Source organism: Octodon degus, unplaced genomic scaffold, assembly GCF_000260255.1.
Source record: "Octodon degus isolate 3935 unplaced genomic scaffold, OctDeg1.0 scaffold00023, whole genome shotgun sequence".
In the NCBI taxonomy this organism is placed as follows: Eukaryota; Metazoa; Chordata; class Mammalia; order Rodentia; family Octodontidae; genus Octodon; species Octodon degus.
This window is the reverse complement of record NW_004524599.1, coordinates 20,123,513-20,151,473: the sequence shown is the minus strand read 5'-3', so window position 1 is coordinate 20,151,473 and position 27,961 is coordinate 20,123,513. Positions and strand designations below refer to the sequence as shown.

The 27,961-nt window shown below is 48.8% G+C and overlaps 1 protein-coding gene across 2 annotated transcripts; it reads right to left on the bottom strand.

Moving 5' to 3' along the window:
• Window positions 1-12,293: 12,293 nt before the first annotated feature.
• Window positions 12,294-26,317, bottom strand: Pgbd1 (piggyBac transposable element derived 1). 2 transcript variants are annotated; one of them, XM_023712090.1, is made up of 8 exons: window positions 26,188-26,317; window positions 25,614-25,665; window positions 23,722-24,131; window positions 22,459-22,603; window positions 21,464-21,555; window positions 18,612-18,741; window positions 17,996-18,053; window positions 12,294-14,695 (listed from the first exon to the last, which is right to left on the bottom strand). In XM_023712090.1, the coding sequence occupies exons 3-8, from the start codon at window positions 24,115-24,117 to the stop codon at window positions 13,153-13,155; spliced, it is 2,364 nt and encodes a 787-aa protein (XP_023567858.1). In that variant the 5' UTR covers window positions 24,118-24,131; window positions 25,614-25,665; window positions 26,188-26,317; the 3' UTR covers window positions 12,294-13,152. The 2 variants fall into 2 exon arrangements, with proteins under 2 accessions (XP_023567858.1, XP_023567857.1); XM_023712089.1 differs by lacking the exon at window positions 25,614-25,665.
• Between the last annotated feature and the right edge of the window lie 1,644 nt (window positions 26,318-27,961).

Genomic DNA, 27,961 nt, shown 5'->3' with positions numbered 1-27,961 from the left:
GTCCTCACCCCATGACTGCATGAGGCTTTGGGGGGACAACTAGACACAAACAATAACAAGTATGTGCCATCACACCCGGACTTGGCAGCCATCACAGTGCAGCGCGGCATGTGGTCCTGGGGTGGAACCCAGGTTCCTTGAGCTTGCCTAAGCAGGCACTTAGTCCGCTGAGCTATCTTGCCAGCCCTTAAAGGCATCTTTTCAACTTCATCTCTTGTGACATTTTTTTAACCATCTCCTATGTTCTAGATCAGCCACTAGAGCCTCCTGTTTGTCCTTATACTCTCATTAAATGCTTTGCTTTGAGGGTTGCTTTATCTCTGGAATTCAATCCCTCTATAGCCTTTCCTCTGCCTGTTAATTTCTGGTGCATTATCCCAGGCAAATGTGTGGGGAGTTTTTGTTGTTTTCTTTTTGTTTTTCTGAGACAGAGTCTCACCATGTAATTCAAGCTAACTTTAGACTTAACTGTGGGGGTGGGGAGATGGCTCAGTAGAATACATGCTGCCTGGCAAGTGCAAGGGCTTGAGTCCAATCCCTGGTTCCAGAGAAAACAACAAAACCCCTCAACTGTGTAGCCCAGGCTGGCCTTGAACTTGCATCAGTCCTCCTGCCTCAGCTTCCCAACTGCGGGGAGAACCGCCCTGCGCCACCATGCCCTGCTAAATGTAAGCCACGTTTTTCCAGTTGTCGGTAGCCACTCAGGTTTTCTTCATTTTTAATTTTTTTCTCTTTGGATACTTATTTTAGGGTTCTGCCATCTGCCATCCTAGCTGGTGTTGTGTATCATGTTCTTCCCATGTCCCGAGCACGTAGAGCCTGTCCGCCAGGTTTATGTCTTGTGGTGCTGGTGCTGTTAATCAAGCCCAAGGCAAACACTGTGCTACTGAGCTGTATCCCCACCAGTCTGCGTCACACGGAATGGCGCAAGAATCAGGCAACAGTCCAGGCTGTGCTCAGCGGAACGCAACTTCCTTCACTCCAGTCATGCGCTTCCACTCCTGCACAGCACCCGTGGCGCTGTAACTGTGCGGCACAGTAAACAGCACCTGAGTCTGGGCGCAGGCCCACGCTGCCAGTCAGGTGCCTGCCACAAGCTGCTCTAGGTGGTCTCGGGTGCGCTGGGGTGATGTGACTGTCCTGCAGCTCATCGCCGCTGAGGCTGGTCCGGACCGGCTCTCTCCTGGCAGAAGGGTGAGGGCAGCCAGGCCACGCCACACAGCAGGCGCCTTTGCACCACGTTGCTAATGTCACATGGGCCAAATCGGTCAACGGCTGAGCCCAAGTAACAACAGGAGAGGAAGGCAGAGTTCATGGTTACGGAAAAAAGGTGAGGAATTGAGGCCTCTGAAGTAATCTGCCGTACCTCTTGCCCACTTATAAATATATATTAGTGTTTACATAAACAGCGTTATGTAAAAATTATTACTTTACCATTAATACATAATATTCTATTGCCAGATGTACCCTTCTTCATTCCTTTTTTTTTGGTACCAGGGATCGAACTCAGGACCTCGTGCTTGCCAGGCAGGCACTTATGCTGCTGAGTTCTCTCTCCAGCCCCCTCCTTCAAACTGTTAAATCACCTTTTTCCCTTCCCTCAAGGTGGCCTGAGCCATCTAACTCTAGGATGGTGTCAACAGAGGAACATGATGGACTTACCACTGTAAAGCAGAGGAAGACTCTGGGCCCAAGACACCTACTTTCCTACCTTCAAGTGAGCAGCTTTTCTGGCCAGGAGGCCTCGTGCCAACCTTTCAGGTATCTTTATTACCAGGAGACTCCCAGTCTCTGAGAGGCCCTGGGCCCGCTGCACGAGCTCCGCCATTACAGGTGCAGCCCGAGAGCCACAGCCAGGAGCAGATCCTGGAGCGGCGGCTGCTGGAGCGCTCCCAGCCATCCTGCCTGGGAAGCCGTGGGCCAGCGCAGGGGCAGCATCCTGAGAGCGGGAGGAGGCCCAGCTGCGGCTGGAGATGAGCTCAGGACTCGGGAGGGAACAAGAAGCGGGCTTCTGTCTCAATAAACAGCCCCTAAGCTTTATGGCTTATAAACAGTATTACATCATAGTTTTGTGAACTGGGAATTCTGGAGATAAATTCCTGATTTACCCCAGCCATTTCAACAGTGCTGATGATCTTAATTAATTAGGAGGACCTGTCATGCGATTGCAGTAATGATGTCAGCTAAGACTGTCATCATCTAGCGGCATGGCTGAGGATAGTAGAGCCTTCAGAGATGTCAGCAGCCTCGGGGGCTCACCAGGTGTTGGCAGGTTTTACTCCTTCACCATCTTGATCTCTTTTGGGAACTATCTTTATGACATATAGAAGAAAGAGAAAAGGATAAAAGCCACAGTGCTTTTTATAACACACAAGTTATGTACTATTTTTAGCAGAATTGAGCCACTAAGCACAGCTCACATTCAAGGGAAAGGGGATTAGATTCCACCTTTCAAAGGGAGGTATATCAACATATTGGGCCTATTTTAAAGCAGCACATAGTCTTGGGCCACTCTTGCTCTCCCCTTTTTGCTCTGGGGGGAAAATTAAGCCCTGATCCTTCTGTTGAGCCCACGCTAGGAGGAATCTCATATGGGTTCATGTGATCTCTTCCATTAAGCCTCCTCTTAGGCTCCCACTTTTATGAACCCGAATGTACCTCCTTCAGGTGCCAGACAAGACACACAGGTATTCACAAGGGCTCTCGGAGGGCGCAATACATCTGGAGGTCAAGCAGGGATCAACAGTCATTCAGCTTTGGTCCACAGTGACACGGCTCAAATATGAGTCTTTTTTTTCCCTCTACCAATTTCAAAAACCAGGTAAGGACTTTATAGGTCCATTCAAGAACTCTCTGGTGGCCCTCTCTAGGGTAACAATTAAGATTGTTGGGGGCTGGGGAGATGGCTCAGTAGAATAAGTGCAAGCACAATTCCCTGGCAAGCGCAAGGGCCTGAGTTCAATCCCCAATTCAAAAAAAAAAAAAAAAAAAAAAAAAAAAAAAAGAGATTGTGAGCTCATGCCATGCTGACCCCGACCCCAGGGCTCAATGAAACTACAACTGAGACCGGGTGTGGTGTCCCACGCCTGTAATTCCAATGCTTAGGAGGCTGAGAACAAGAGGATCACTATGAGTCCAACCTGTGTAGTGAGACCTTGTACTAAAATACACATTAAAAAAAAAAACCAAACAAAAAGATTGTGGGCTCTAGGGACAAATTGTAGGGACTGGAATTAAACCCTACTGCTATCTAGCTTATAACAAAGGACAGCTCAGGTCATGTCTTGTGACTTCAGTTTATACCTCTATGAAATGGGGATAATCCTGGTATATAGGTCAGAATCCATGGAAAATTTGTCAGGGCAACGTGTTAAGACACTCACAATGGTGCTGTGCACCTCCTTCCTCTTAGGAGTCCTGCTATGTCTGGATGACACCCCTTACCCCAGCCATTTCAACAGTGCTGATGGTCTTAATATCCCTGCTTAACCCCTTCTGCCAGATTTGCATTTCTAGTGTCTGCTGGGGATCTCCCTATTCCTGCACTGTGATTTTGCTCTTTCATAAAGTAACAAGATGACATTGTTTGGCTGACTTGTTATTCTAGGTGGTCAAATGATGGTTCATCCTGCACAGCTTTCCTTGTTTGGGGGGTGAGGTGGGGGAGAGGATTGAGAAATAAAGAAATAAAGATAAGAGACAAAAGCTGGGGTCAGGTGGAGCCCTTTGTTTCCTGATGAGAGGAAAGGAAACTACTGGACCACCACTGTAGGGGCATCTATTTATGCATTTGCCAAAGTTAGAGTCACGTGACAGAGGGTGTCCTGGAAACGAGAGCTGGGAATGTAACAGGCAAGGTGTTTCTCTGAACTGAAGCAGTTTGCCTCAGATGCTCTTTGTTCTCAGACGGGCCCTGCTTTGCCCCCATATGTGTGACCAATGTGCAGCTTCAGCCACTCCCTACAAAGTGATACCTGAAGACAAGGTGGTTTCAAAGGAAGGAAGAAGTCTTAGAAGAAATGGTATGTTTTGGGACCAGCAGACTCCAAAGAAAGAGCCCCATGGACTCTAGGTACATAAACTCGTAAACCTGAAGAGCGAGTAAAGCAGCAGCATGAGCACCCTGCTAGTAAGAGATGTCACATATGCAGGGCATGTGGGGAACGCTGCACTTGGACCTCCACACTTGTGCAGCACCACAGAACCCGCAATGGGAAGCCATTTGAACAGAGTGCGAGAAGGCCTGAGGCCTGTTGCACCTCAGCTGAGCCACACAAGAGCAGCCCTACCAGCGTGAGGAGTGTGGGAAAGCCTCTGGCACCAGCAGTGGCCTAATCAGACACTGGAGAATCCACTTGGGAAGAGCTCTACGCATGTGCAGTATGTGGGAAGGCTGTCTCAACTCACACCTTGCCCAGCCCTGGAGGACCCACAGTGGGGAGAAGTGCTATCAGCGTGGTGAATGTGGCAAGACCTTCAGCCAGAATGCTGGGATTTTCCAGCATCTCTGGACCCACACTGGAAAGCAGCCCTATGAGTGCTGCAGTGCAGTAAGTTTTCTGGTGGACATTTGTCATGAGAAATCAAAAGAGCCACACTGAAGAAAACTATGAATGTGACAAGTGTGAGAAAGCCTTTAGTCCCACTCTTACCTCATCAGGAAATTTAGAATCCATACTGCTGTTCCATGAGCTGAACTGACTCCATCGACCTCCAGGCCTTTACGGGGTGTCATCTTGGAAAGCAAGGGTTCTCTGCTGTTCTTATCAAATGTATTTTGCTTCAGAGTGACTAGCTTGTCTACAAGCCAAATGTCATGTCTCCATGTGGATGCTGGGGGTGTGCTGAGCATCCTCCTCCTTCCCTGTCCCTTGGATCATTTCTGCTGGTTTCCCTTAAGGAGACTGAATCATATTGGCAAATAATTTGCATAGAGATGCTGGATGGAATATTAAACAACTCTAAAGGACTACAATCTGTGTATGCTTTTTAAAGATTAGGTAAGTTTCAACAATGTACAGAGGTCAGGTTTTTTTATGTTATATTTTATACACACTGAAAGCTTTTGGGAATTGGAATTATCCACACTGGAGCAGGAAGCCATTCCTATGATCCTATGATGTGATGCTCTAGGTGGGTATACTGGTGCATGCCTTTAGCGGCGGATCTTGGGGAGGCTGAGGCCAAAGGATCACTTCAACACAGGAATTCATGGTCGCCCAGGGCAAGAGGACTGTGTTTGAAATATAAAAAGTGTCAGGTGACCTCAAGTGCTTTCACTGACATGACATGTTCACTAACCTATCAGCTTTTTCTGTGTAGTCTTGACAGTTTAGAAGTCCGTGTCTCATTTATCCAACTCCAGATTCTCAGGGCCATCATTACTAGTTTTGATTTCTACTTTTGTTATAAATGAGTAAGATATCTTCAACCTTTTCTTCTCCACAAAGCATTTCTTCATTCCTAGCCCTTTGGGGGGAAGTGCCATCAAGTGCCAAGGCAGGCAGCGTCACTGAAGGGGCTCTGAAAGAGGCGAGCAGCTCCTGTTCACTCGGGCCACTTCATCGTCCGCTGGCATCCCATGCTGTGGAGCCAGACGGCCCAGGTTCAAACCCTGCCTCTCCATTTGTGAGCTGGGGACGCTGGGCAACTCCTCTACGAGGCCTTAGGTTACAGTCTCCTCCAGGATATGTAACAGCAAACGGGTACAAACCCGTCCTCACCGCTGCTCTAGTGGAGGTGCACTGCGACTTCCCAGAGAAGTGATGCCACCTAGTGCACGCAGGTGCGCCTGTCGCGGCGGAACTACACTGGACCCAACTGCTGCTGCTCTTGCGTCACTCTTCTCCAGTCAGAATCTGAATTTAACAGGGTAAATATAAATTCAGTCCAGAACAATTCAGTTTAAAGCATGCTGTCCTCAACTTTTGTCTTTGAGGTTTTTCCTGTTTTGTTTGGAGACAGCATATTGCTTTTTGCTATGTACTTCAGGCTGGCCTTGAGTTGACATAGCCCAGGGTGTCCCCAACTCATGGAGATCCTGCCACCTCAGCCCCCCGTGTGCTGGGATTACAAGTATATGCCACCATGTATATGGAGGTTTTTTTTTTTTTTTTTCCCTTTCAGCTTGGGAACTGTACAAAAAGCTCTACAAATTTATTATTTCATTTATGAAGACGATTGGAAGTCTTTACTCTGTCATGTAGTTAGCAGTCAGCTACGTTCAGATGACCACAGTTGTACTTACCAGTATGTCTAGAAGTGACCTGTCATCAAATTAAATGCACCTTCTCATTTGGAAATACAGAAAAGGACCCAGGACCTGCATTTCTGATCAACTCTCCTCTTAAGGCTGTGCTTCGTGGCAGACACCTAGTACCAAGGCTGGCACCGGTTTGGTCCCCTGATGCGCTGGAGGTGCCAAGCAAATGGCAGCTCCTTCCCATCTGCACCAGTGGCCTCCACAGTGGCAGTCAAGACCCCGTGCCCACACACTGTCCACAAGGTGCTGTGAGCGCAGTGGGTAGGCGGAGTGAGGTGAGTGGGGCGGGGTCCTCTTTCCCAGCAGGAAGTCAGCCTCTGCTCACTCAGCAAGTGCAGACAGCACCCCTAAATATCTGCTTTAGGAAAAAGCTGCAGCTCGAGCTGCCCCTCACCCCCACCCGAGGCCAGGTTGAAGGGGCTGCCATGTGTTTCCACCCTGGCCCCCACCTGTGCTGTGCCGGCCTCACCCCACCCGAGGCCAGGTTGAAGGGGCTGCCATGTGTTTCCACCCTGGCCCCCACCTGTGCTGTGCCGGCCTCACCCCACCCGAGGCCAGGTTGAAGGGGCTGCCACGTGTTTCCACCCTGGCCCTCACCTGTGCTGTGCCAGCCTCAGGAGCCGGGTCCCAGCTGGTATCCACCTGCGATGCTCCTTCAGTCCCCGGGCCCAGACAGCTCCTTCCTCTCTCCCCCACCTAGAAAGGTAGAGCTGAGCTCACAGAGGAGAAAGCTACAAAATAGAGGCCCACAGGGTAAAGGAGGGACACCCCAAATGAACAAGATGCCAACAAGAGGGACAGCGTGAGAAGAGGGCTGATAGGGTGAGACTGCAGGGAAGAGAAAATTCAACGTAAAATTAACGAATCCACTTACTTACAAGGTGACCTAGCATGAAGTACAGTGGTATCGGATGCCACAACTCCACTCATTCGGCCACACTGGCAGGGACAGGATTCCCGGTGCCTGGAGCAGAGGAGCCCTGAGAGACCTGGAAGGCAGGGATGCTCAGGGCGGGGCTGGGGCAGCAGGAACGCAGCAGGCTTGTGCAGGGCCCGGGGCGTCCCTGAACACTGTGCGCACTGGACGAGCGTCCCGCCGCTGAGCTATGTGCAGTGCTTTCTGAAATCTTGAGAGAAGCCCTCACTAAGTTGTTCAGGCTGACCACAAATTTCTAATCCTCCTGCCTCAGCCTTCTGGGTAGCTGGGAGTACAGGCACGGGTCACCGTCTGGCAGGGTTTGGATTCTGACAAGTGTGTCTGTTAGGCAGCTGAAACTTTGAGCTTCTGTATTTCCTGGGACTTGGTCATCTGCAGGACCGAGCTGAGCAGATGTGTAACCAGATTGTTTTAACCTTGTGGCAAGACTGTTGCATGGTGGTGCTGTTTTGCCCAAGTAAAGAATGTCTGGTTTCTTTTGTGATGTCAACAGCTATTGATAAAAAATAGTTTCATGCATTTGCTCATGGTGGGTAGCAAAATTGTGATATATTATCAGTCCTTCTGTATTCACTGGAAAAAAATTATTTATTGTTACATCCATTTTTGTTACCGTCATTATGAGTATTCACTTTTGTCTTCAGGTGGGAAGCTCAGGGCAGGGGAGATAGCTCAGCAGTCTAAGCACCAGCCTGGTAAGCACAAGAACTCAGGTTAGATGCCCAGTACCACATGCCATGCTGGCCCCATCCCGGGCCTGCCATGCTGGCCACTGAAACTGGGCATGGTGGCACACACCTGTTATCCCAGCACTGGGGAGGCTGAGACAGGAGGATCACTATGAATCCAAGCTGTGTAGTGAGACCCTGTACCAAGTAAATAAGTAAATTTAAAACAACACATCTTTCCCAGGGGTCTGAAATCCAGGTGTGGCTCAAGTGGGTCCTCTGTTTCAGTCTCTCAAGCCCAAAATCAGCTGTTGGTCAGGGTGGCACCTCCTCTAAATGTCGAAGGACTGACCTCTAAGTCTGTGTGGCCGCTGGCAGAATCTGTCTTGTTTAGGGGCCTTCACTAACAGCGTCAGTTCCTTCCTGGCTGTAAGAGGCAGTCCCTTCCACGCTGTCCTGTTCGACATGACAGTTTTGCTTCATCAAAACATCAAAGGAAGAACATCAATTGGCAAGACAGAATTTTATAACCTAAAGATACTTTTTTTTTTTTTTTTTTAAGACAAGTTCTCATGCAGTGCAGGCTGGTCTTGAACTAGCCTATGAAGCCTAGGCGAACTCATGACAATCTTCCTGCCTCAGCCTCCAGAGTACTAGGACTGCAGATGTGCCACCATGCCCAGTGACGTCTTTATAATAATGCTATATTCTGTTGGTTAAAAGCAAGTTATTTAAAAGGCCAGGTTTATGCAAGGCCTTGGAAGGGAGGGTGACATCACTGGGGAACACTTCAGAAGCTGTCCCGGACCACCTTCCTGTGACAAGAATTCCAGATGTCAGACAGGAGGGGCTGAGAGAATGAAAATATCACAAATACATTTAAAATTTCAATTGCATTAAAGTATTCCCACACTGGCTGTGCCAATTTCCATTCCCACCAGCACAGTACACTTACATTAATTTTTAATAATGGGCGGAAAGTAGAGGTTGGATACTGATTTCCCTTGCAGTATACATTTATTTAAAATAAGTGCCTCATTTTTTTTTTTTTTTTTTAAATGTGGGATCATTTCTGAAGACAAGATACTGAATGTGTCCTGAATCTCAGAGCAGAGTCTCGGTGTGTCTTCTGCTAAGTTATCAAGGGTGACTGTCTAACCCAGGGAAGTCCTTGTTGCGGCCATGCCAATCTCCTAAGGTGCAGAAAATGATTATGAAACTCAAGGCAGGAAGAAACAGCTCCATGTAGGAGCTTCAGTCTTCCAGGGAGGAATCCTTCATACCAGGAAGCCTGCAAGCAGCACTGAGACACCTGTGCTGGTAGGATTCCCCTGGATCTTCAGGACTCCGCCAGCCATCTGCTGGGCTCTGCCACTCAACACGCTACCCATGGTGCTCCACACTGCAGCAGTCAGTTCCTGCCCTGCAGACGGATCTGCAGCCCTTGGAGAACTGAGGCCCAAGAGAACGCAGCAAGTAGAGAAGCAGCTGGGACCCTTTTCAGAAAATAGATTGATGGATCAAGATGGCAGGGGGGCAGGGAGTAGGCATAAGGAGTTGCTGGGGCGGAGGGAGGACTTCTGAGAAACTGTATTCTGTGGGATCAAGCTAAGTTATTCACATTTTGCAATTTTGTCTTTTAATTCTTTTGTAACAGGGTCTCGCTATGCAGTTCACACTCGTAGTTATCCTCCTGTCTCAGCCTCCCCAGCACTGCGATTACTGGTGTGCGCCACCATGCCCAGCTTCAGTGGCTGGCATGGCATGCGGTACCAGGGATTGAACTTGAGCCCTTGCACTCGCCAGGCAGGCACTCAGACCACAGAGCTACCCCCTCAGCCTCTCTTCGCAACTTTATATCACCCTTACAGCCCTAGACTGATCAAATGGACTACTGATTATTCTCCTCCCACCTTATAAGCCCCCAATTTTCTTCTCAGGATTTAGGTTTAATTCCTATATCTAAAGAAACCTGCTAGGTTAGTATTTGCCCATCTCCACAAAAGTGCTATGATCTTGAAGCGAACATTACTTCTGCCGTGACTGTAAGCACCCTGCGGCGTCCAGCTGCAGCACGCCAAGACCCACGAGTCTCCCGAGTGGTGGCGTCCCCAGAGCTGCGAGCAGCAGAATCTCTGGACATGGAAGTACTGCTGGCTAGAGGCAAGTCATCTTCGGCCCCATTTTATTCATTCTTTTCTTCTTTCGCCAAAATCTGGCTCCACCCAGCTCCTACTCACTTGATGAATATCCAATGTTTATCAGTTGAATGAACGAAGACACAGGCAGAACAGCTGTTTCTTCCCTCGGGAGACAAACATGTTCTTCTGTGGCCTCTTTGCTGTCACTTGGGTGGTCTGTTTAATCAGCACTCAAGAGACCTGACCGTGCGCCCAACCGTGATAAACGGAGAGATGATTTGAGTGTCTGAGCTGCAGCGTTCCGTCCCTTTGTCGTACAGTCCATGGCACAGTCACTCTGTGCAGGTCTAGCCCGTGCAGCTCCAGGTCCTCAGGGCCTTTCTCACCTTAGGATTCTAAGACACTCCCCTAAAGGAAGGAGCAAAGAACTGCACATGACCATCAAAGGAAGGAAATAAGGCAAGACTCTTCCTGGTGAGGTCGCCAGCCAGAGTGGCATCTCAGCTGAATGCAAGGTGGACCTCAGGCACGGGCTGATCCCCGAACCTGCTGACGAGTCGCTAGCACCTTCAGGCTTCGTGAGGGCAAGGGTCCTGCTGCGCTTCCCAGATAGGACCGGTCAGCCAAGGGCTCTTCGCTCAGTGCAGGCGGCTGCCGGGTAGTGTTGGTGGCCCTCCACGCTGCTCGAGCAGGTGGCCCCCAGCAGCCTCAGGACCTCCCAGCCCCCACAGGGAGTGGCTCCTGGCTGCTCCTTGCTGATCTCCTCTACTTCTCCTGCCAGCTGTCTCCCCATGTTGCCAGGATCACTTGAAGGCTGTTCCACGCTATGGCCGGTCACCTTCCGCAGCTCCGGCCTGGAGCCTGTACTTCTGTCACACTGCCCGCTCCTTGCCCACCTACTGGACTCTCTTCTCTAGTGTTTCCCATGTCCACTTAGGCCTCGTATATGCAATACACTCTTTCCCAGCCATATTTTTTTACTTAAATGCCCAGGCCTCTAACCCATAACCTTTTACTTACTGCTAATTCTCTAGCAGGACGGGAAGGGCACACGAGCTACCTGACCTCTCACCCTTGAGCTTTATTCCTGGGCTGACCAATCCTAGATCTTGCCTGTATATAGATTCTTGCACCAGTAGTAAACCTGTTTTACTTCCAAACACAGTTCTGCATTTCAAAAACCTAACTATAAATGCCTTCATTGTATCTGCTCTTAATGCCTTTTTTTCCCTTCGTGAGACTATATTGTATCATCTACTGCCTCTCTAACCAATGGCCTACCTCTTTTTTAAGCATGAGTTGGGGAGAAAAGATTCACCAGTAAACCATTTCCATATTTTTAAAAATGGTTTTTGGGGATCACTTCCACAGACTCAACAGCTTTTACTGGCTTAAAGCAATGTGTTTTTGGGCTTTAGTTCAGTGACTGTTCATCCTGGTAACTGGTCTCAGTTACTAACTTAAGCAGGGATATGGCCCAGGTAGCCATCACACACGAGAGTGGGGAATATTTGTAAATTCTAAAAACTTAAATTTCAGTGTTAAGGGATCAACTACACTCTCCAGCATCCAGGCACCACTAACCAGGGCCAACTCTGAGGAGACTGGCAGGCCCTCCTCTGTCTGTAGATGTCTACAGGAGTGCCTCTTCTCCAGCATCAGAGGCTCTGGGCAAAGGTGTATGGCAACCCCTCAATCACAGTCCAGCGCTTCCTAAGTCTAAGAGAATCTACCCAAAAAGACCAAAACAAAAAAAACCACCACTATTTGGTAGTGTAATACATTAGTGGATGAACTGGTAATAGGAAAATGAACTGAATTCTTACACCGGAGTGCATCTATTAGAGTGACAGCTGTCTTCGCTCCAGTTATTTTACTGCTACCAGTAGTCAGACGTCACTAAGTCTGTGTACTTTGCCTGACACTGGGAACAGAGCCTGCACGTGCAGTCTTCTACCACCTCGCTACCCCCACACCCTGCCTGATAGTTTTAGATGTTGCCATGTCTTCACATCTCTTGCCACAAATTACTGTGTCCCCCTCATGGTTGCTACATCTTGAATAAGGTTATCATAAAAGTGCACTCAGAAGATGCAGCTACGTACGTGGACAGCTACGACTCCCATCAAGTTGCAGTGCGCTCTCAGTAGTCTACGTAGTATGTGCATGGCAACCACCGAGCTCCCATCCTGGTTACATGCGAGTCCCCGTAAGTTCATCTAGTAATGGACATACCCTGAACAGCAGCTACCATGGAAGGCAGTTTGAGAGCACTATATAAGTACGTGAAGGATCACAGTGTTTAGTTCGTGGAGGACCAAGGCAGACAGCGACCGTCAGCCTCAACTTCCTCCTTGGGTGACGTGAACCTGGGTGCCACATCCACTGTTACCCTTTTGAGTCAAGTTAGAATCTTTTCGGTTTCCAACTCAGTCACATCAGGCCACGGCTTTACTTCAGTGTTCAAAAGCGCTGCTTCACGGTTAGTTTTGCCTTTACAGCACTCTCCCTTGAGATCGGGGCCTAGCCCTGCTCACACACCATCTGATCCAGCTTTAACGTAGAGCTCTTCAGCCCCCGCGTACCGCTTTCTTGGGACAGGGTCTCACTATGGAGCCCAGACTGGCCTCAAACTTCCAGCGATCCTGTGTGAGCCGTAAGTGCATCCTTTGCAGCAAAAACGCTTTACTCAGAACTAGTATCTTATTGCTAGTGGCAGCCAGATGTCACTAAATCTCTACTGTTTGGATTACAGGTGTGCACTACCACATGTGGCTTACTTCCTCAGTTTTAGCTCCTAAGTAATAGCTCTACTTTGGACTGTGCACTCAGTGCCATCCCTGGTTACTATATATTGTCCATTTTACAATGGCACTTGATGGAGAAAAAGGGGAGGGCAGGATTTCATTCTTTTAATGCTCAAATATAATTCAAAATTTCCCACATCTGCCACAAAATTGAGACACAGAAAGGTTCCAGTGGAATTGAACATTTTCAGGTATTTTTTAGCATTACTTGAAATTCTATATAAACGTCTGGTTAAAAAAATAGTACTTATCATTACACTATGTACATCAGATCTGCTTTGGTAGTGCTACTCTCTAATTCTCTGGCTTGTTACTGCCTGCAGCTTGCGGATCCGCCTTAATCTGACACAGGAGCACTGTGTCCCAGGTAGCACTGCGCAACCCGTTTTCGGAAGTCCAGGAGCTCTAGCGAGGAGCTAGGGTGAGACAGTCTGTGCAGATGCCATGCGTTGCTCATGGCCGCGTCTATCATGTAGCTCACCAAAGTGGAGTACCACTTCCTGCTTCTTAACGTCACTCTGTATTTGGAGATGCTCTGATCCATCTTGGATACTCCTTTCCTGCACTCCTCATATAGTCTCACGATGGCTGGCTGGCTGAGCGGAAGGAGCTCGTCTTCACCAGCAGAACCTCTGACTTCACTAAGCGGTTCTATGCCCACAGCAGTGGAGCACAGACTGCTAATTCCGTCACTGTGCCAACGACACACAATTATCTCATCAGTTTCTTCTACTCGGAAATCAAAACATCCCTTTTTCATTTGTTCTGCACTAAGAAGTGGACATTTTTCAGTCCTGTTTTCACGAATGGATCCAGTCGCCCTCAACCCTTTCTTCTTCAAAGCTGACATCAATTTCACACTTGTGAAGAAGCTGTCAAAACACAGGTGGTAGGGATACTGGCCTTTCTCTAACAGAACATCAGCGAAGGTCATCACTAGATTGCCACCTAACCCAAGGTCAAGATCCCCATCGGCCTCCAACGTGGACTCTTCTTGATAGGGCTCGAACCAAACCAGATAACCGTGTATGGTTGTACCACACCAGATTTTATAGCCAATTCTAAGAGGCTTTCCATTCAGGAACTGGTTGGTGTCAAAGCACTCACACATTGATTTACCAAAGCAGTAATGTTCTTCTAGGGGAGCATACAAGAGGAAATTTTTATTCATTTGTTTTATGAGCGGTCTCAATTTTGAGAATTTATCCTTTTGATCTAGGTGATTATTATCTGCAAAATGCAGGTATGAAAGAATCAATTCAAATCTTTCTCTTCTAATTGCATCTCTAACCACGTTCTGATCAGCATCAGAGATCTCCCAATACATCCCCCTCCTGGGACACTTTACAAATCCACTCCAAAGCAGGATACCAAATACACATCTCATTTCATGAACGGTGACTTCCAAATTGACACTTTTTTGAGAAGCATAATTATTTGTTTCATTAACAATCAGGTTGAATGTCTCATCATCAAAAAATAATTCAAAGAGCTCTACTGGGTTCAACTTTTCACTCTTGAGGTTCAGAAGTCCGAAATCCAGGGCTGACCAGTGTGGAAAACTGGGACTGAGGTCTCTTTTCGTCCACCTCTCCTTTGGCATGCCTGCCACCTTGACCTTCTTCTGCGCAGGCTGTTCGTCAGGCTCCTTATCTTCCTCTGCGTCTGAGTCATCAGAAAATGCGAGGCCCTGGAGCAGCTCACTCACCCGAGCTCTATCTTTTTTCCTTCCTTTGCGAGTGATGTCTCCTGCTGCATACTGCACGGACGCGATGTGCATCTGGGCCCACAAGTCCCGGGGTGGGGGGCGATCTGCAGGATTCAAAACTGTCTTCTCAGGAAGTACAGCAGTACTACCGGGGTTGCGGGGCACACACTCTCTGGGAAAGAAAAAACAACATGCTACAGAAACTCCAAACTGCATTCCCCTCCCCAAGACAAATGTGAACTGTGTGTAGGAGGGAGGGTAATTCTTCCATGCGAAGATGGGCTGTACCTCTTTTCTGGCTCTCTACCTCTCACTCACTTCTCATGTTCCAGCTAACTGTTGAATCTGGGAGAATCAACCAGGCTTCCCGAGCACAGCCCTCCCTGTCCTCTTTAGGAGTGGGATGCTCTTGCTTGCCCAGTGCATGGGCAAACTGCAGCAGGCGACAGCTGCACGCCTTGGCCACTGTGAGCTTATCTGGCTCTGCCCCGGCCCCTGAACTGCTTCATCCAGTCAAGCTAGTGTCAACAGGAAGATGAACTTCCAGAACCTTCTATTTTTCTCTGGTGTCCCTACCAATTGGTTCTTAGATGAGGGAGATTGTTATGTACAAGTTCTCCTCATATCTATCACAGATTTTCTTTTCCTTTTTTGTAGTACTGGGGATTGAACTCAGGACCTTGCACTTCCCAGGCAAGTGCTTATTCTACTGAGCTATCTCCCCAGCTAAATCCCAATCACAGATTTTTCTGGATATGGAAGGACTTTCACAAAGTACATACAGTTTAAGACCAAATCCTGTTCATTTCATCAGGCTACCCTGCCTCATAGCTAAGGGCCTCTGGAAAAGCACCAATTCATCAATTACCATTTCTCTGCTTGGAGTTCATACAGTTGAAAACATAAGAAAAGTTGGAGGGCCGGAGAGATAGCTGAGTGGCATAAATGCCAGCCTGGCAAGTAAAAGGTCCTGAGTTCAATGCCCTGCACCACAAAAAAACAAACAAACAAACAAAAAAAACTGAGAAAGTTGAACATGTTTGATCTTCTGCAATGAAATATGAGCCTTTTACTGACCAGCAGATATGGAAGAATTATTGAAAAAATACCGGTACTGAAGCAAATGTAAAAATCTTTGGCCAGGCATAATTTGTCTGAGGTCAGACATATTCAAAAGAGGTTGTTGACCAAAACATTTCTTGCTCAGGTTTCTGCACAATAACTTGCAGTAATATTGCAAAAAAGACGCTCAATGTGTCATTGTCAGTGGCTTCCTGTTTATCCAGTGCAAAATCCTTTGCAGCCAGGGGGCTTTGTAGCCAACATGGCATTTGTTTCCCTGGTGACTTTTGAAACTAATTCCTCAGTGAAGAACGACTCTAAATATTGCAGCAGGTTAGAGGTGTCTGGTGTCAGCCTTTCCACAGGTGTGCTGATAAAGTCATGCCTCTGACTTGGAAATATAACGTGAGCTGACAGTTTCTGAGCATAACCCAGGCAGCTGACGGGGTTACGGCCATCCGACTCTGAGCTGGACAGGGGCTGGACCACAGCATCTTCTGAAGCACCATCCAAAGATTTGTCAGAATCCTCTATTTTTGCAGGGTCATGAGTTCAATCCAAAGTACCACAAAAAATAAAAGAATCATCTACTTTGGAAACATTAGATTCATCAAATGAATCCTGGGCTAACCACTGCTTAAGAGCAATGTCAACATCACACTTCTAGAAATGCTACACTTTTTTGACTTTTTTGGCAATCAAGAATTAGTGGGCCGGGGAGATGGCTCAGTAGAATAAGTGCTTGCCTGGCAAGTGCAAGGGCCTGAGTTCAATCCCCAGTTCCGCCAAAAAAAAAAAAAAAAAGAATTAGTAAATTTTCTAAGTAGAAATATCACTACTAAAATCGGAATGCTATAAACAGAATAATGTGTTTTGTTCCTCAAGACTATCCATCCATATATTAAAGTGATGCAAAAATAATAAAAAAGCAAAGTATCGGAGAGTAATCTTTGGGGTAGGGTTGGACCTGTAATCCACACATCATCTCATGACCGCAAGTGCTGCTGGGAACATTCTGCGGTGAGTAGAAATTGTCTTAAGCCTGACATGGTAGAGGAAGGATGTGGAGGTGGAAAAGGACAATGTACGGAAGTGGATGGGGAAGGGCCTAGAGGAGGCGTGGAACCGAGGCAGCTGCACCAGGCACTTCTTATGTGCAATAGCAAGGTAAGTTTTCCTTATTATTACTATTTAGTTATAGTGGATCTGAACCCAGGCCTCAGATGTGCTAGGTAAGCACTCGAGCACACAACTGTATTTCTAGTCCCTTTCAATGTATTTGTAAAAAAAATAAATAAATGTATTTGTATTTATTTTTTGTGGTCCTGAGCTACAAACCCACCCTCCTCCTTTTTAAAGACAGGGTCTGCCCACGGAGTCTAGCCTGGCCTTGAAGTCACCAGAGACAAAGCCAGCACACATGCCAGCCTTCAAGACAAGGTCCTTCCATGTCTCTAAACTGAGCTACAACTTGCAGCCTCACACCTCCGCCTCCTGAGTGTGGCCATGCCCAGCGTGGCACCTTTTCCCTGCAGCACAGAGTCGTGGCTTCAGTTCCACGTCCAGTGTCCACTTGCAGCCCTGTACTTGACAGTGGAATGTGGCTCTGTGCTTACTACCTGAATGAAAAATTTCCATTTTCTTGGTAAGCTCCAGAGACTTCCATTTTAGGGACTGGTGGTACAGCTCAGTGGTAGAGCGCATGGTGAGGCCCTGGGTTCAGTTCCTAAAACCAAAATGAGTGAATGATTTAGCTTCCTGTTTCCCTAAGGTGAACAAACACTAACGAGGAAAGTCACTTCCTCACCCCACTGCGGCCTGCCCGGAAGGCTGATCACACGTGCTGTTCTCTGTCCCCCTTTCTCAAGGATGAGAAGTTAGTGGCCCCCCGAGCAAGCGGGCCCTCGGCCTGTGACTTGGTCCTGCCCGCTCCCTCTGGGTGTCTGGCTAACACTTGGCTTTTCCCACAACCACCCACAGGGTCCCTACTGCTGCCATTTCCCATCAGCTTCTTTCCTTTTGCTCTTTTCTCTGCTTGAATCGCCTAGCAGAGTTTGAAAGTTACCCGCACTTGTGCTTCCCAAGCCCTCTTCCTGCGTTCATCTTTCCTTCTTCACTATCAAAGCAGCTTCTCCTGCAGCCTTTGCTGTCACCTAAGTTCTCTGCATTCCGGCTTCTCCATCTAGGTCTCCATGAAAACGTAAGGAAGCACAAGGCCCAGTGACCGAGCAGGACAGCGTTGGGTTCTGGAGGACACTGGGTGCCACTGTGATCTGTGCCACTGTCCAGGACTGAGAGGCCGTCTCGGCGCGGGCCTCCGTGTGGGCACAGTGGGGGCCACACTCTCTCTCGTTTTCTGCAGTCTGATTTCTTCTACAGGAATGGGCTACGTAGGGCCACAGCCACTCACCTGCTAGATCCTCCTGAGGTCTTGACATCTTGTCCTATTTCTTCACAGGTATCTTGGTCTACATTAAAGAAACCACCATTATTACTTTTCCTAAAATGACACATTAACTATGTATCTAACAGCTGGTCCAGGGACGTAGAAAAACAATCTCTGGGGTGGTGAAACGACATGTGGGATGCAGTCTCAGCCCTCCTGTGGAATGTGCAGGGCGGGGCCATGGGCCAGCTGGGCAACGGCACCTCCTCCGAGGGACAGAGGGGGCCAGGCAGAGCATTCACACAGCTCGCAAAATAAAGGGATACCAACAATAGCAAGTCACCTAGAAATCTCTTTTTTTTTTTTTTGCAGAACCGGGGATTGAACTCAGACCCTTGCACTTGCCAGGAAAGTGCTTATTCTACTGAGCCATCTCCCCGACCCTCACCTAGCAATGTTGATGGCTAAGAAAGAAAAGGAGTCAAAGGAAAGGACATTCACTCCAAGGGGAAGCAAGAGGCCCTGGAGATCACAGGCAGAAGTAACTTAGGCATTTAGTGCCAGAAGATCACCAAGGGGACAAATGGCAAGGGCCCACAGGAAGGAGCGGGAGGGCACTCCCAGGAGGGGCTGTCCTTACCCAGCAAGCCTGTCGCCACTTCCTGATCCGCATCCTCCCTTGGGTTCCTGGGAGCCAGGCTCCAATGTGGCCACGCCCTCGGTGCAGAGGCCCGGTCGGGCTCTTCCCCTGCCTTCACCTTCAAGGCCACCTGAAAGGAAAGTACGGCTGCTTCTTTTCACAGTGCAGGGATACAAGTCCAGCTATAAAGGGCACGGAGTATCACACGATGAACAATCACTGTGGGCACACACAGCACTCGAGTCTGGAAACCTTTCAGTATATCGATGATGTTTAGGACCAGCTTGCCCAATGCCACCACAGGAGGCCATATTCAGGGCCAGGGCCAGTCCTACGCTACAGCCAACAGTGTAGTGTCCTACGTGATTTTCACATAGCCTGCAGAATCAAACCCACAGCCAGCATAAATCAGCTGCAATGAAGGATAAGAATCCTGAAGAGTTTTATGGGATGACCCTGGACAAACAGTAATTTAGGGGTTTCAGAGAAACAAGCTCCAATGGAGTAAACCTGCTGTCACAGGAGCTGACTCACTCGAGCTGTCCTTCTCACTGTCTTAAAAGCACTTTGTCCTGCGGTTCAAGAATATCCAAGACAGTATCTCAGGCCCGACAAAATAGTGGTTCAATCCCTGGGGCCTGCTGCGCCGGCCCAGCCCCCGTGGCGCACTGAGCCGGCAACTGAGCCTGGGTGTGGTGGCACTCCTGGGAGACTGTAAACAGGCGGATCACTACCAGTCCGATCTAGTAGTGAGACCCCGAAAACCCTGTAGACCCTTCTCTAAAATACAGAAAAAAAGAAAGAAAAAGACAGTATCTCACTCACTGTAAATGCAACTTAACTGACTTCAAATACATAATGCTGGAGTCTGGAGAGGCCTTTTAACACAGTGAGAACTTACCTCAAGTTCTGAAATCTCATGAATTTTACTAATAGAGATTACTTAAATTTTTTCAAAGCCAGCAATGATACATGTCAGGAAACTTGTACTCTGTAATTATTTGTTTTGGGAGTTACCTACGTTTTCATATTTTTAGTTTCATCTAATGTTGCCCCAGAAGGCCTACCACACGGGTTCTTACTTAACCTCTTGCTTTTGTTTCATTTCTCAATCTACCCTTTCTTTTCAGTGACTGAAAAGAATACAGTGTCCAGCCTTCCCATACTGGATGACTGCTGTGACAAGGAAGAGGTTTTCCAAGCACACGATGTTTGCTCTTTACCTTATCACTACCTTATTCTGAACTGTAAAAAATTACTTTGATACTAAAAAGCCTACCTCCCAGAAACACGAGCATCCCTCCCCGTGATCATATCATTTGTGGCCTGCCCTGGAACCTACAGTGCTTCCTAGGGCCTGGTAACCAGCAGACATGCGAGCTTACAACAGCAGAAGGGTAGCCTCTGCCGAGGCATCCGCAGGGCGCTGCCCTCGGACATCTCCTGGGGCGGCTCCTCCTCGCCCTTCTCAGCTTCCGGGGCTTCCTGTCCACGCCAGAGGCTGAGGCCCATGGAAGCGTCATGCAGACCTTGGTCTGGCTGTCCCATCAGCTCTCCCTTCCTCCTGCCTGGCCGTCACAGAACTGCAGCAGTCACTGGACTGAAGAGCCATCCTGTCTGGTATGACCTCACCTCTCATTAGGACATCCACAGAGAGACAAATTTCCAGTCGGGCCCCTCATGGGTACCTGGGCTCAGGACTTCGGGGGCACATAATTCAATCTGCATCTTAGCCTTACTTCAATATAGGTCATTTTCTTCTTTCTGTCTGGTCTTTTAGTATTCGACCTAGTATTAGTTTTCATCCACTACCCACTTACACCTCCACCCTTTGATCTTCCTGGACTTCTGATGTTATTCTTAGTTCAAACTCACTAATCGTGCATCAGGGCAGCGTCTCAGCCCTCTGCTGCTTCCATGGGTATAGTCATATCCAGGTATTCCACTTATGAAATACACACTTGTAAGAATAGGCCACCCTCTTTTGCTTTTGGTACATTACATTTAAGGCAATGAGTTTGACATATAAAATGTGGATAGGTGCGTTTCACTACAGCTGCTTGTTTGTTCTGCTACCAGGAATCGACTCAGGAGCCTGCACTTGCCAGGTAGGCACCGTGCCACTGAGCTACACCCCAGCCCTTAGAAGTAGGTTTTATTTTGTGTGTTTCTTTTTAAAAGGAAAAGTACTTATTAAGAGCAGGAGTCCTAAGGTCCACTGGGGGTAAGACTCAGGAGGCACGGAGGGACTGAGGAGGGGTCTTGAGGACGCTAGCCTGGGCCAGCTGTGCAGTAGTGATGTGCACCCAACTCAGAGGAGAAAGAATTTATTTTCTGCAGTGCTGTGAACAGAAACCAGATCCTCATGCAAGGCAGGTAGGGGCTCCACTTCTGAGCCCCAATTAAAAAAAAATCCAACCAGAAAAACTAATGAACCACTAATAGAATATGGAAGAAAAAGGTGTCAATTTTTAAAGAACCCATGGAAGTCTGTTTGGGATGTACAGAACTTGCCCAAATATTACATGACATGTGCTGAGCCCAGAATATAAAGGAGGGTGACAACAGGCCCAGGTCCTCAGGCTAGAGACAGAAACCAGCAATTCCAAGAAAAAATCCTCAGTCGTTCCGCAGCAAGTGAAGAAGGCAAGGGCCTCAGCCCAAGGGCCCGCTGCACCCTGCACTCTCACTCCTAGGTCTAGAGGCGAGAGGAGGGAACAGGACCAACCAGAGCTCCCTGGGACGTTCTGCAGCAGCGACACACAGGACATGGGCACCGAGCAGGCTCTCAGCTGTGGATAAGAGCAAAGGAAGGCGGGTGCAGTGACATCCCACGACCTGTCGGCACTCACCTGGGTCTGGGGTGGGCTACACTCAGCCCCAGCTGCCCTCCTCTCTCTGGAGCGTTCTTCCTGGAGAAGAGCTGGTCCCACGGGAGCAAAGCCTGGAAGAGTTTAGAGCCCAAGTGAGACATGGCAGGCTGTGGAAGTGGCCCACACCCTGGGTTGGTTCAGTCCCTAAATTAAGATGCAGATCCCGTTGTCTGAGATAATAGTACTACAACTCTTTTGTGCTACCAAGAACTAAAAAGATTCTAAAATTTTAGGGTTTCCTGCTCATAAAGCTGAGTGGCATTTATGAACTAGTGATGCATTTTTTACATAAAGAAAAGCAAGCCACAGGTGTAAATAAAGAGGGGGAGATGCTGGTGATGTGTGTGCACTGCTCTGGGGAGCACAGCACGAAATCCACGGCAGCTTCCTCTGGACCACTCGGACCTTAACGGATGCTGGTGAAGGGCATACACCTGAAGTTCAACAAAATACGTTCTCGAGAGCAAATACACGTCATGGTGACTACAGTTAATACATAGCAAGCCAGGCATGGTGGTGCACACCTGCAATGCCAGCACTCAGGAGGCTGAGGCAGGAGGATCGCTGCAAGTTCTGGGCCAGCCTGAACTACACAGTAAGATCTTGTCTCAAAAAAGAAAAAAAAAAGAGATGTATTGATCTATTGTGTATCTGAATTTTTTTTTTTTTTTCTTAAGAGGAGGTCTCTGGGGCCTACAGGCCTTGGACTCCTGGGTCCAAGCGTTGCATCCTTGTACTTCAGCCCTTTTGAAAGCTGGGACGATGGGTGTGGTACTACCCCAGCTTCACACTCTCACCTTGCTGAGTGTGAATGTCAAGTATGTAAACATGTAACTGAGGTGCCAGATGACGTTCAGCAGCTGGTGAGAGCATCTGAGTGTACATAAGCCTGAGAAACACAACTTGCGGGCACGGCTAGCCAGGTGTCTACCGAGAAGCGAGCTGGCTCTCACCGGCACGCCTGTGGGACTCACCGCTCACTTCCTGGGCCAGCTGTGGAGGTTCACTTGGCAGCGTGGATACGCCGGGCGGGAGCTGGAGGCCCTGCCTCTCCAAAGGGGCTCCCTGACAGTCTGTCACCACTAGGTGCACATTCTGACCCTGAATGTAGAGAGAGGCCTGGAGACAAAAACATTCACCCTGAAAAGGCATCCTGGTGGGAACCAGAGCAAACAGCAGTTAGGGACATCCCTGCGGGAACACACAGCAGCCCCGTCCCGTCCTCCAGTGAGGCAGGAACACATGGGCACACTCACTCATTCACCGGGCAGGGGAGGCTTGAATCTGGGCAGGGGCAGGTCCCATGCTACAGCAGGACAGGTCCCTGCCCAGGGCGCACACACAGCCCGCACGACACCTGCCAAAGCGGGCAGAGGTTTAGTGAGGTTTGGAGCTTCCCGCAGCGTGTGCAGTAGTCCAAGGGGGGACATAGCTTCCTCACAAGGCAGGGCTACAGGCCCTTGTCAGGAAGGTTCCCGAGAACACAGCAGCACCTGTGTGAAGGACGTGCTCATCACCATGTACAAGGCGGGCCTAGCTGGGAGACGATGGCAACCAAAGGTGACGCCAGCAACCAAAGGTGACGCCGACACAGCTCCAGAAAACAAGGAAATAGTGCCCCAAAGAACAGCGATGGGCTAATACAGCAAAATGTGCACAGAGCTAAGGTTGGATGACAGCATCATGATAGTTGAATGTCCTGAGACTATGTAACTGTATTTTGGTTTCATAAGACAATGCCTTTGTTCTTCACACATAAACACCTAAGTGTTTAAAGATAAAAGGAGAGTGTTTGCAGTTAATTTTGTTTTTTTTTAATATTTATTTATTTTTATTTATTACATTTATTTATTGTGTGTGTGTGTGGCCAGCTCAGCCCACCAGGGGGCGGGGCTGGCTGGCATGTGGTGCTGGAGGATCGAACCGAGGTCCCTGTGCTTTGCCAAGCTTGTTTCAAGTAGGTGCTTTAGACCACTGAGCCATCTCTCCAGCCCTTCAGTTAATTTTGAAATGGTTCATACACATACGCACACAGAAAGGCCTTGTTTGCACAACGGCACTGGGCATGGCACGCCCAAAACAAGCGTTAACACCATCAAATCTGGCTGAAGTGTACACACAAGTTCCATGTACCTTTCTCCCAACACATGCATAACTTACACATTACTTCAAAATAAAAAGTTAGAGATTACGAGTCCCACATCCTTCACTTCTTTTCCCACCACCCCATCCCTTACCTGCTGTCCTGTGTGGGCAGGTCCGGCTGCCAGGTTCTCTAGCACTGTCACGGCTTCCTCTCCACTCTGCAGAGGATACATCTGCACCCAGGCCTGCAGCTCCCCGGGCAGGATGGCCAGGAACTGCTCCAGCACCAGCAGCTCCACGATCTGCTCCTTGCTGCGGGTCTCGGGCCGCAGCCACTGGCGGCAGAGCTCGTGGAGCTGAGTTAAAGCCTCGCGAGGCCCGGGGGCCTGTTGGTAGCAGAACTGCCGGAACTGCAGACGGCAGAGTTCCTGCAAACGGGAGCTGTGCTCCTGGGAGGCATTAGCCTGCTCCCAGGTAGGGTCTTCGACCTTCACTTTCAGGAGGCTGTCTTCATTTTCAGGAGTGGAGCCTGGTAACGCTTCATACATGTTGAGCTTAGAAGCTAGAGAAAGGGTCACTTGGTTGATTGAGGTCTGTACTTCAGAAACATTTTCCAAGTGTGCTTCTACAGCCCAAGAATTGATTCATAATGTGCCAAGCAGAGCTCCAAAGCCCTGTGTGATATGTTTGTCCCCTGCACAGGTCATACTAAAACCATAAACCCAAGTAATCAGAGGTAGATCAGGAACATAAAGGGGCTACACCTGGAAGTAAGGCAGGTAGGACATGCGGGAAGAAGGGTAAGAGTGCAGAGGCACTGGGTCCCCCACGCTTGGGAGGCTGAAGCACAAGGGTTGGCACAAGCTTGAGGCCAGCCTAGGATACATACTGAGTTTAAGGCCTGTATGAGCTACATGGTGAGACCCTGTCTGGAAAAAAAAAAAAGAAAGAAAGAAAAGGATGCTTATGCAGCTGGGAAGGAGGGATAATTTTACCCAGAGAGGAGCCAGATGCCTGCCTCTAATGTAGGTGTAGCAGACTGTTTCCAAAGTCTTCTATCCCCAAAGTCTTTACACTGACACTAAGCCACTCTTCCAGCAGGAGGTATTTATTATCTGCTTTTTCTTGCCTTGAGTCTGCACGCATTGAGTTTGCTTAGGAGGGACTGGGCCTGAGACAGCTGGACAACCAGCCGTACGGACCAAAGTAAAAACCAGAACAGACAGTGAACATGGACTCTGGACCAAGGGCGAACTTCCTCAGGCAGCCTGGAGAGCAGCCCACGCCTTGCTAAAGGGGGTGCAGCCACTCGGTACTAAGCTCCTGAGTTCTGAGAAACAAGATGCAGAACAACAGGTATTTTTCCCTCTAAAATCCTGGTTTCCCTTAAGCTCTGTATGCTGAGGAAGCGGGTTAGAAGCCCAAGTTCCAAATGGTCATTGTGAGGGTGGCCACTAAAGACCGCGAACAGTCCCCCACTCTGCTCACCTGGCCATCCGCTTCAGACTCCCTCCCTCCCGGCAGCCCAGGAGCTGTTCTTACTTCCAGTAAAGCTTTCCTACCCTCCTTTGGTTCTTGACTTCATTCTGAGGTAGGACAGAAGAAGTAAGTCTGGCAGAAAGTAATCAAGGAAATCATAAAAACTGTAAAAATGGAGCACACTTGTGGCATTTCCTGTCCAGAATACACCACTATCTCACTCCTCTCCAAATCACTAAGACCAAAACTAAGAACAAGACCATGATTTGATGGAAATCCATAGACTTCTACCTCCTAAAACCATGAACTCTCCGCAGCTCCCAGCTGCGCCGCCCTGGGCACGGTGAGCGTCCCAGCCTTCTCAGGCCTCTTCCACAGATGCGTCCTGAAAATGCTTTTTCCAAGACAGGAGCCAGCGAATCTGCAAACTTATTTTAGAGGGGTGAGCTAAGCTCTTTATTTCTGTCTTGGAGACGCTCAGACCCTGCCTGTGACAAGCGACAATTCCTGGGTGTTGTGTGACCTCCAACTCTGCCCAGCTGACATCTAACACACTGGGAGTTACCTTCCAGCCCATGTACTTCTTGCCCGGGGCTCCGAGGAAATCACCACACCTCCTGAGGACAGAAAAGTGTCCTATGTTGACGGCTGGGCTGTGGCAGCTGAGAAACTCCCCTCGCAAAGTTTTAAATACTCCTTGAATTAAAATCAAACTTCCCGAGGCCCGCTCTTTCCAGGGCGGTCCTGGTCTGTCACTCAATCTACTGCGTTCCTCATTATTATCCAGGTCTAAAGCTAGATCTGCAACAAAAGACATGGTCCTCCCCTTTAAGAAAACCACGGTTTTACGAAATTTCTCGTGCCATTGCCATTTTGGGGGGACGTTTTGGCATGCTTGGCGACTACTCAAATCTCTTCCACCCAAGTTTTTCATGGTCCGGAACATCCTAATGCTAATTTCCAACCTCAGCGCGAAGCCACGTGCTTCGTCTTGGATATCGCCGCTGCCTGACGTCCACGGAGGGACGCCGCGTACCTCTCGCTCTCCGCCCGCCCGCAATGCAATGCGGACCTCTGTCCCCACCCCCGTGTCCCGTGTCCCGCAGCCAGGGGCTTTCCCGGACTCCCGCCAGCCGTACCTCGTACTCTGCAAACACTGTTCGAGGGCTCGGTTCCTGAGCGAAGCGCTAGGGCCCGGGACTCACACCCCAGGGACCTCTTGCCCGGAGCTCGGAGCAAGGGGCACTTCCGGCGGGCAGCGGCTGCAGAGGCACTTCCGGTAGCCAGGCCCGGCGCACAGGGCACTTCCGGCGGGCAGCGGCCGCAGAGGCACTTCCGGTAGCCAGGCCCGGCGCACAGAGCACTTCCGGTAGCCAGGCCCGGCGCACAGAGCACGTCCGGCGGCAGCGCCGACGCCGACGTCTTTCCTTCGGACAGCTCTCCAGCTCCGCGGGGGGCTTCCGGCCGACTTGCGCCTCTGTGGTTGCAGGGCCTTTGTCTCTGGCCGGCACACGCACGTTTCTCAAATCTTTTCCGTTAAAAACTAGCGGGATGGGGAAGACAAAGATGAATCTGCTATGGTTCTCACGGGCTGGAGTAAGAGTTAAAGAGATAATTAAAATAAAGGAAACGGAGTAAATAGGGTAAAACAGCATAATAACATTTAATAGATACATTAGCCAGTAAGTATGGCTCTATGTGTATTAAACCAGCTGGGGATCGTAACAGACACGGGAAATCACATAGGACCTCCAAATAAGATAAAAAGGAAGTACAACACCCAACCTAGTGATGGTTGATATGCCAAGTTCGTGTTCCCCCAAATCAATTAATTTTAAGGACAAGGGAGGTCAAAAGTTAAGAAATATTTATCGAGGGCTGGTGAGATGGCTCAGTGGTCTAAAGCACCTACTTAAAACAAGCTTAGCAAAGCACAGGGACCGCGCTTCAATCCCCCAGCACCACATGCCAGCCAGCCCCCTCCCCTGGTGGGCTGAGCAGGCCACACACACACACACACACACACACACACAAATAAATAAAAAAATAAGTTAAAAAAAAGAAATATTTATCAAGAGGGAGATAAACAGCTTCTGAGAGGTAGGAAAGACCCCAAGTGGCTTGCTGCTGACCCCACTTCTTGGGAAGTCCCCCCAACCAGGGGAAGTGTTACAAAGCCACGTGGGCACAACTTGGGTTACAGCTATACTCAACCAATAAGATTCTAAGTATGGTTGGTAACAGTAATCCAACGAGGAAGCAAGTCAGGCAGCTCATATACATAGAAGGAACATAGAACTTAGCAGGAAGAGACTGGTCAGAGGATGGGGGTCACCCACTGAAGTGACTGACATCTATATAGACTTCATAGCTGTTACCACTTATCTCAGGTCTGATCATTGTCTTTGAGACTTGTCCTCCAGTACATGCACTTCCAGCCGTAGCTGTGACTTTTTTCATCCTAAATGTTTTTTTTTTTTTTGTATTTTCATATACCAACTTTCTCTAAAGCGCTAGAGTATTGGATTGTGCTGGAGTATGACAATGCTTGACCACCCTACCGAGGTGCCTTTCTTGTTATCCCTCCCAACCCCCGTACTGGGACCTGAACCAGGGCCTCCACACAACCCCGGCCACCCCTTGTGAGCAAGGTCTAGGTGAAGCTGGTGAAGCTGAAACTCTGCCTCAGCTTCCTAGAGTGTCACGGTTCTAGCACATGGCACTAAGGGTGGCTTTCTTAAAGTAATATTGTAGGGAACCCCATTCACTATCTACATTGTTTGATATTGCATTTTAAATCAAATTCATGTATTTAAAATTTGATAGCTTCCTATTTACAGTATTTCTAAAAGCACTGCTGCTTAAAAGGAAACTAATATAAGTCAGCAGAGGAGACAACTCACATCAGAACTG

Excerpts from the sequence above, each read along its gene's own strand:
- Pgbd1 (XM_023712090.1), bottom strand. The coding sequence starts at position 24,117 with ATGTATGAAGCGTTACCAGGCTCCACTCCTGAAAATGAAGACAGCCTC. Across the intron at positions 22,604-23,721 it reads CTGCCCACACAGGACAGCAG|GCCTCTCTCTACATTCAGGG; the intron begins GTAAGGGATGGG and ends TTTTGTCTCCAG. Across the intron at positions 18,054-18,611 it reads AGTGGCGACAGGCTTGCTGG|ACCAAGATACCTGTGAAGAA; the intron begins GTAAGGACAGCC and ends TCTTTAATGTAG.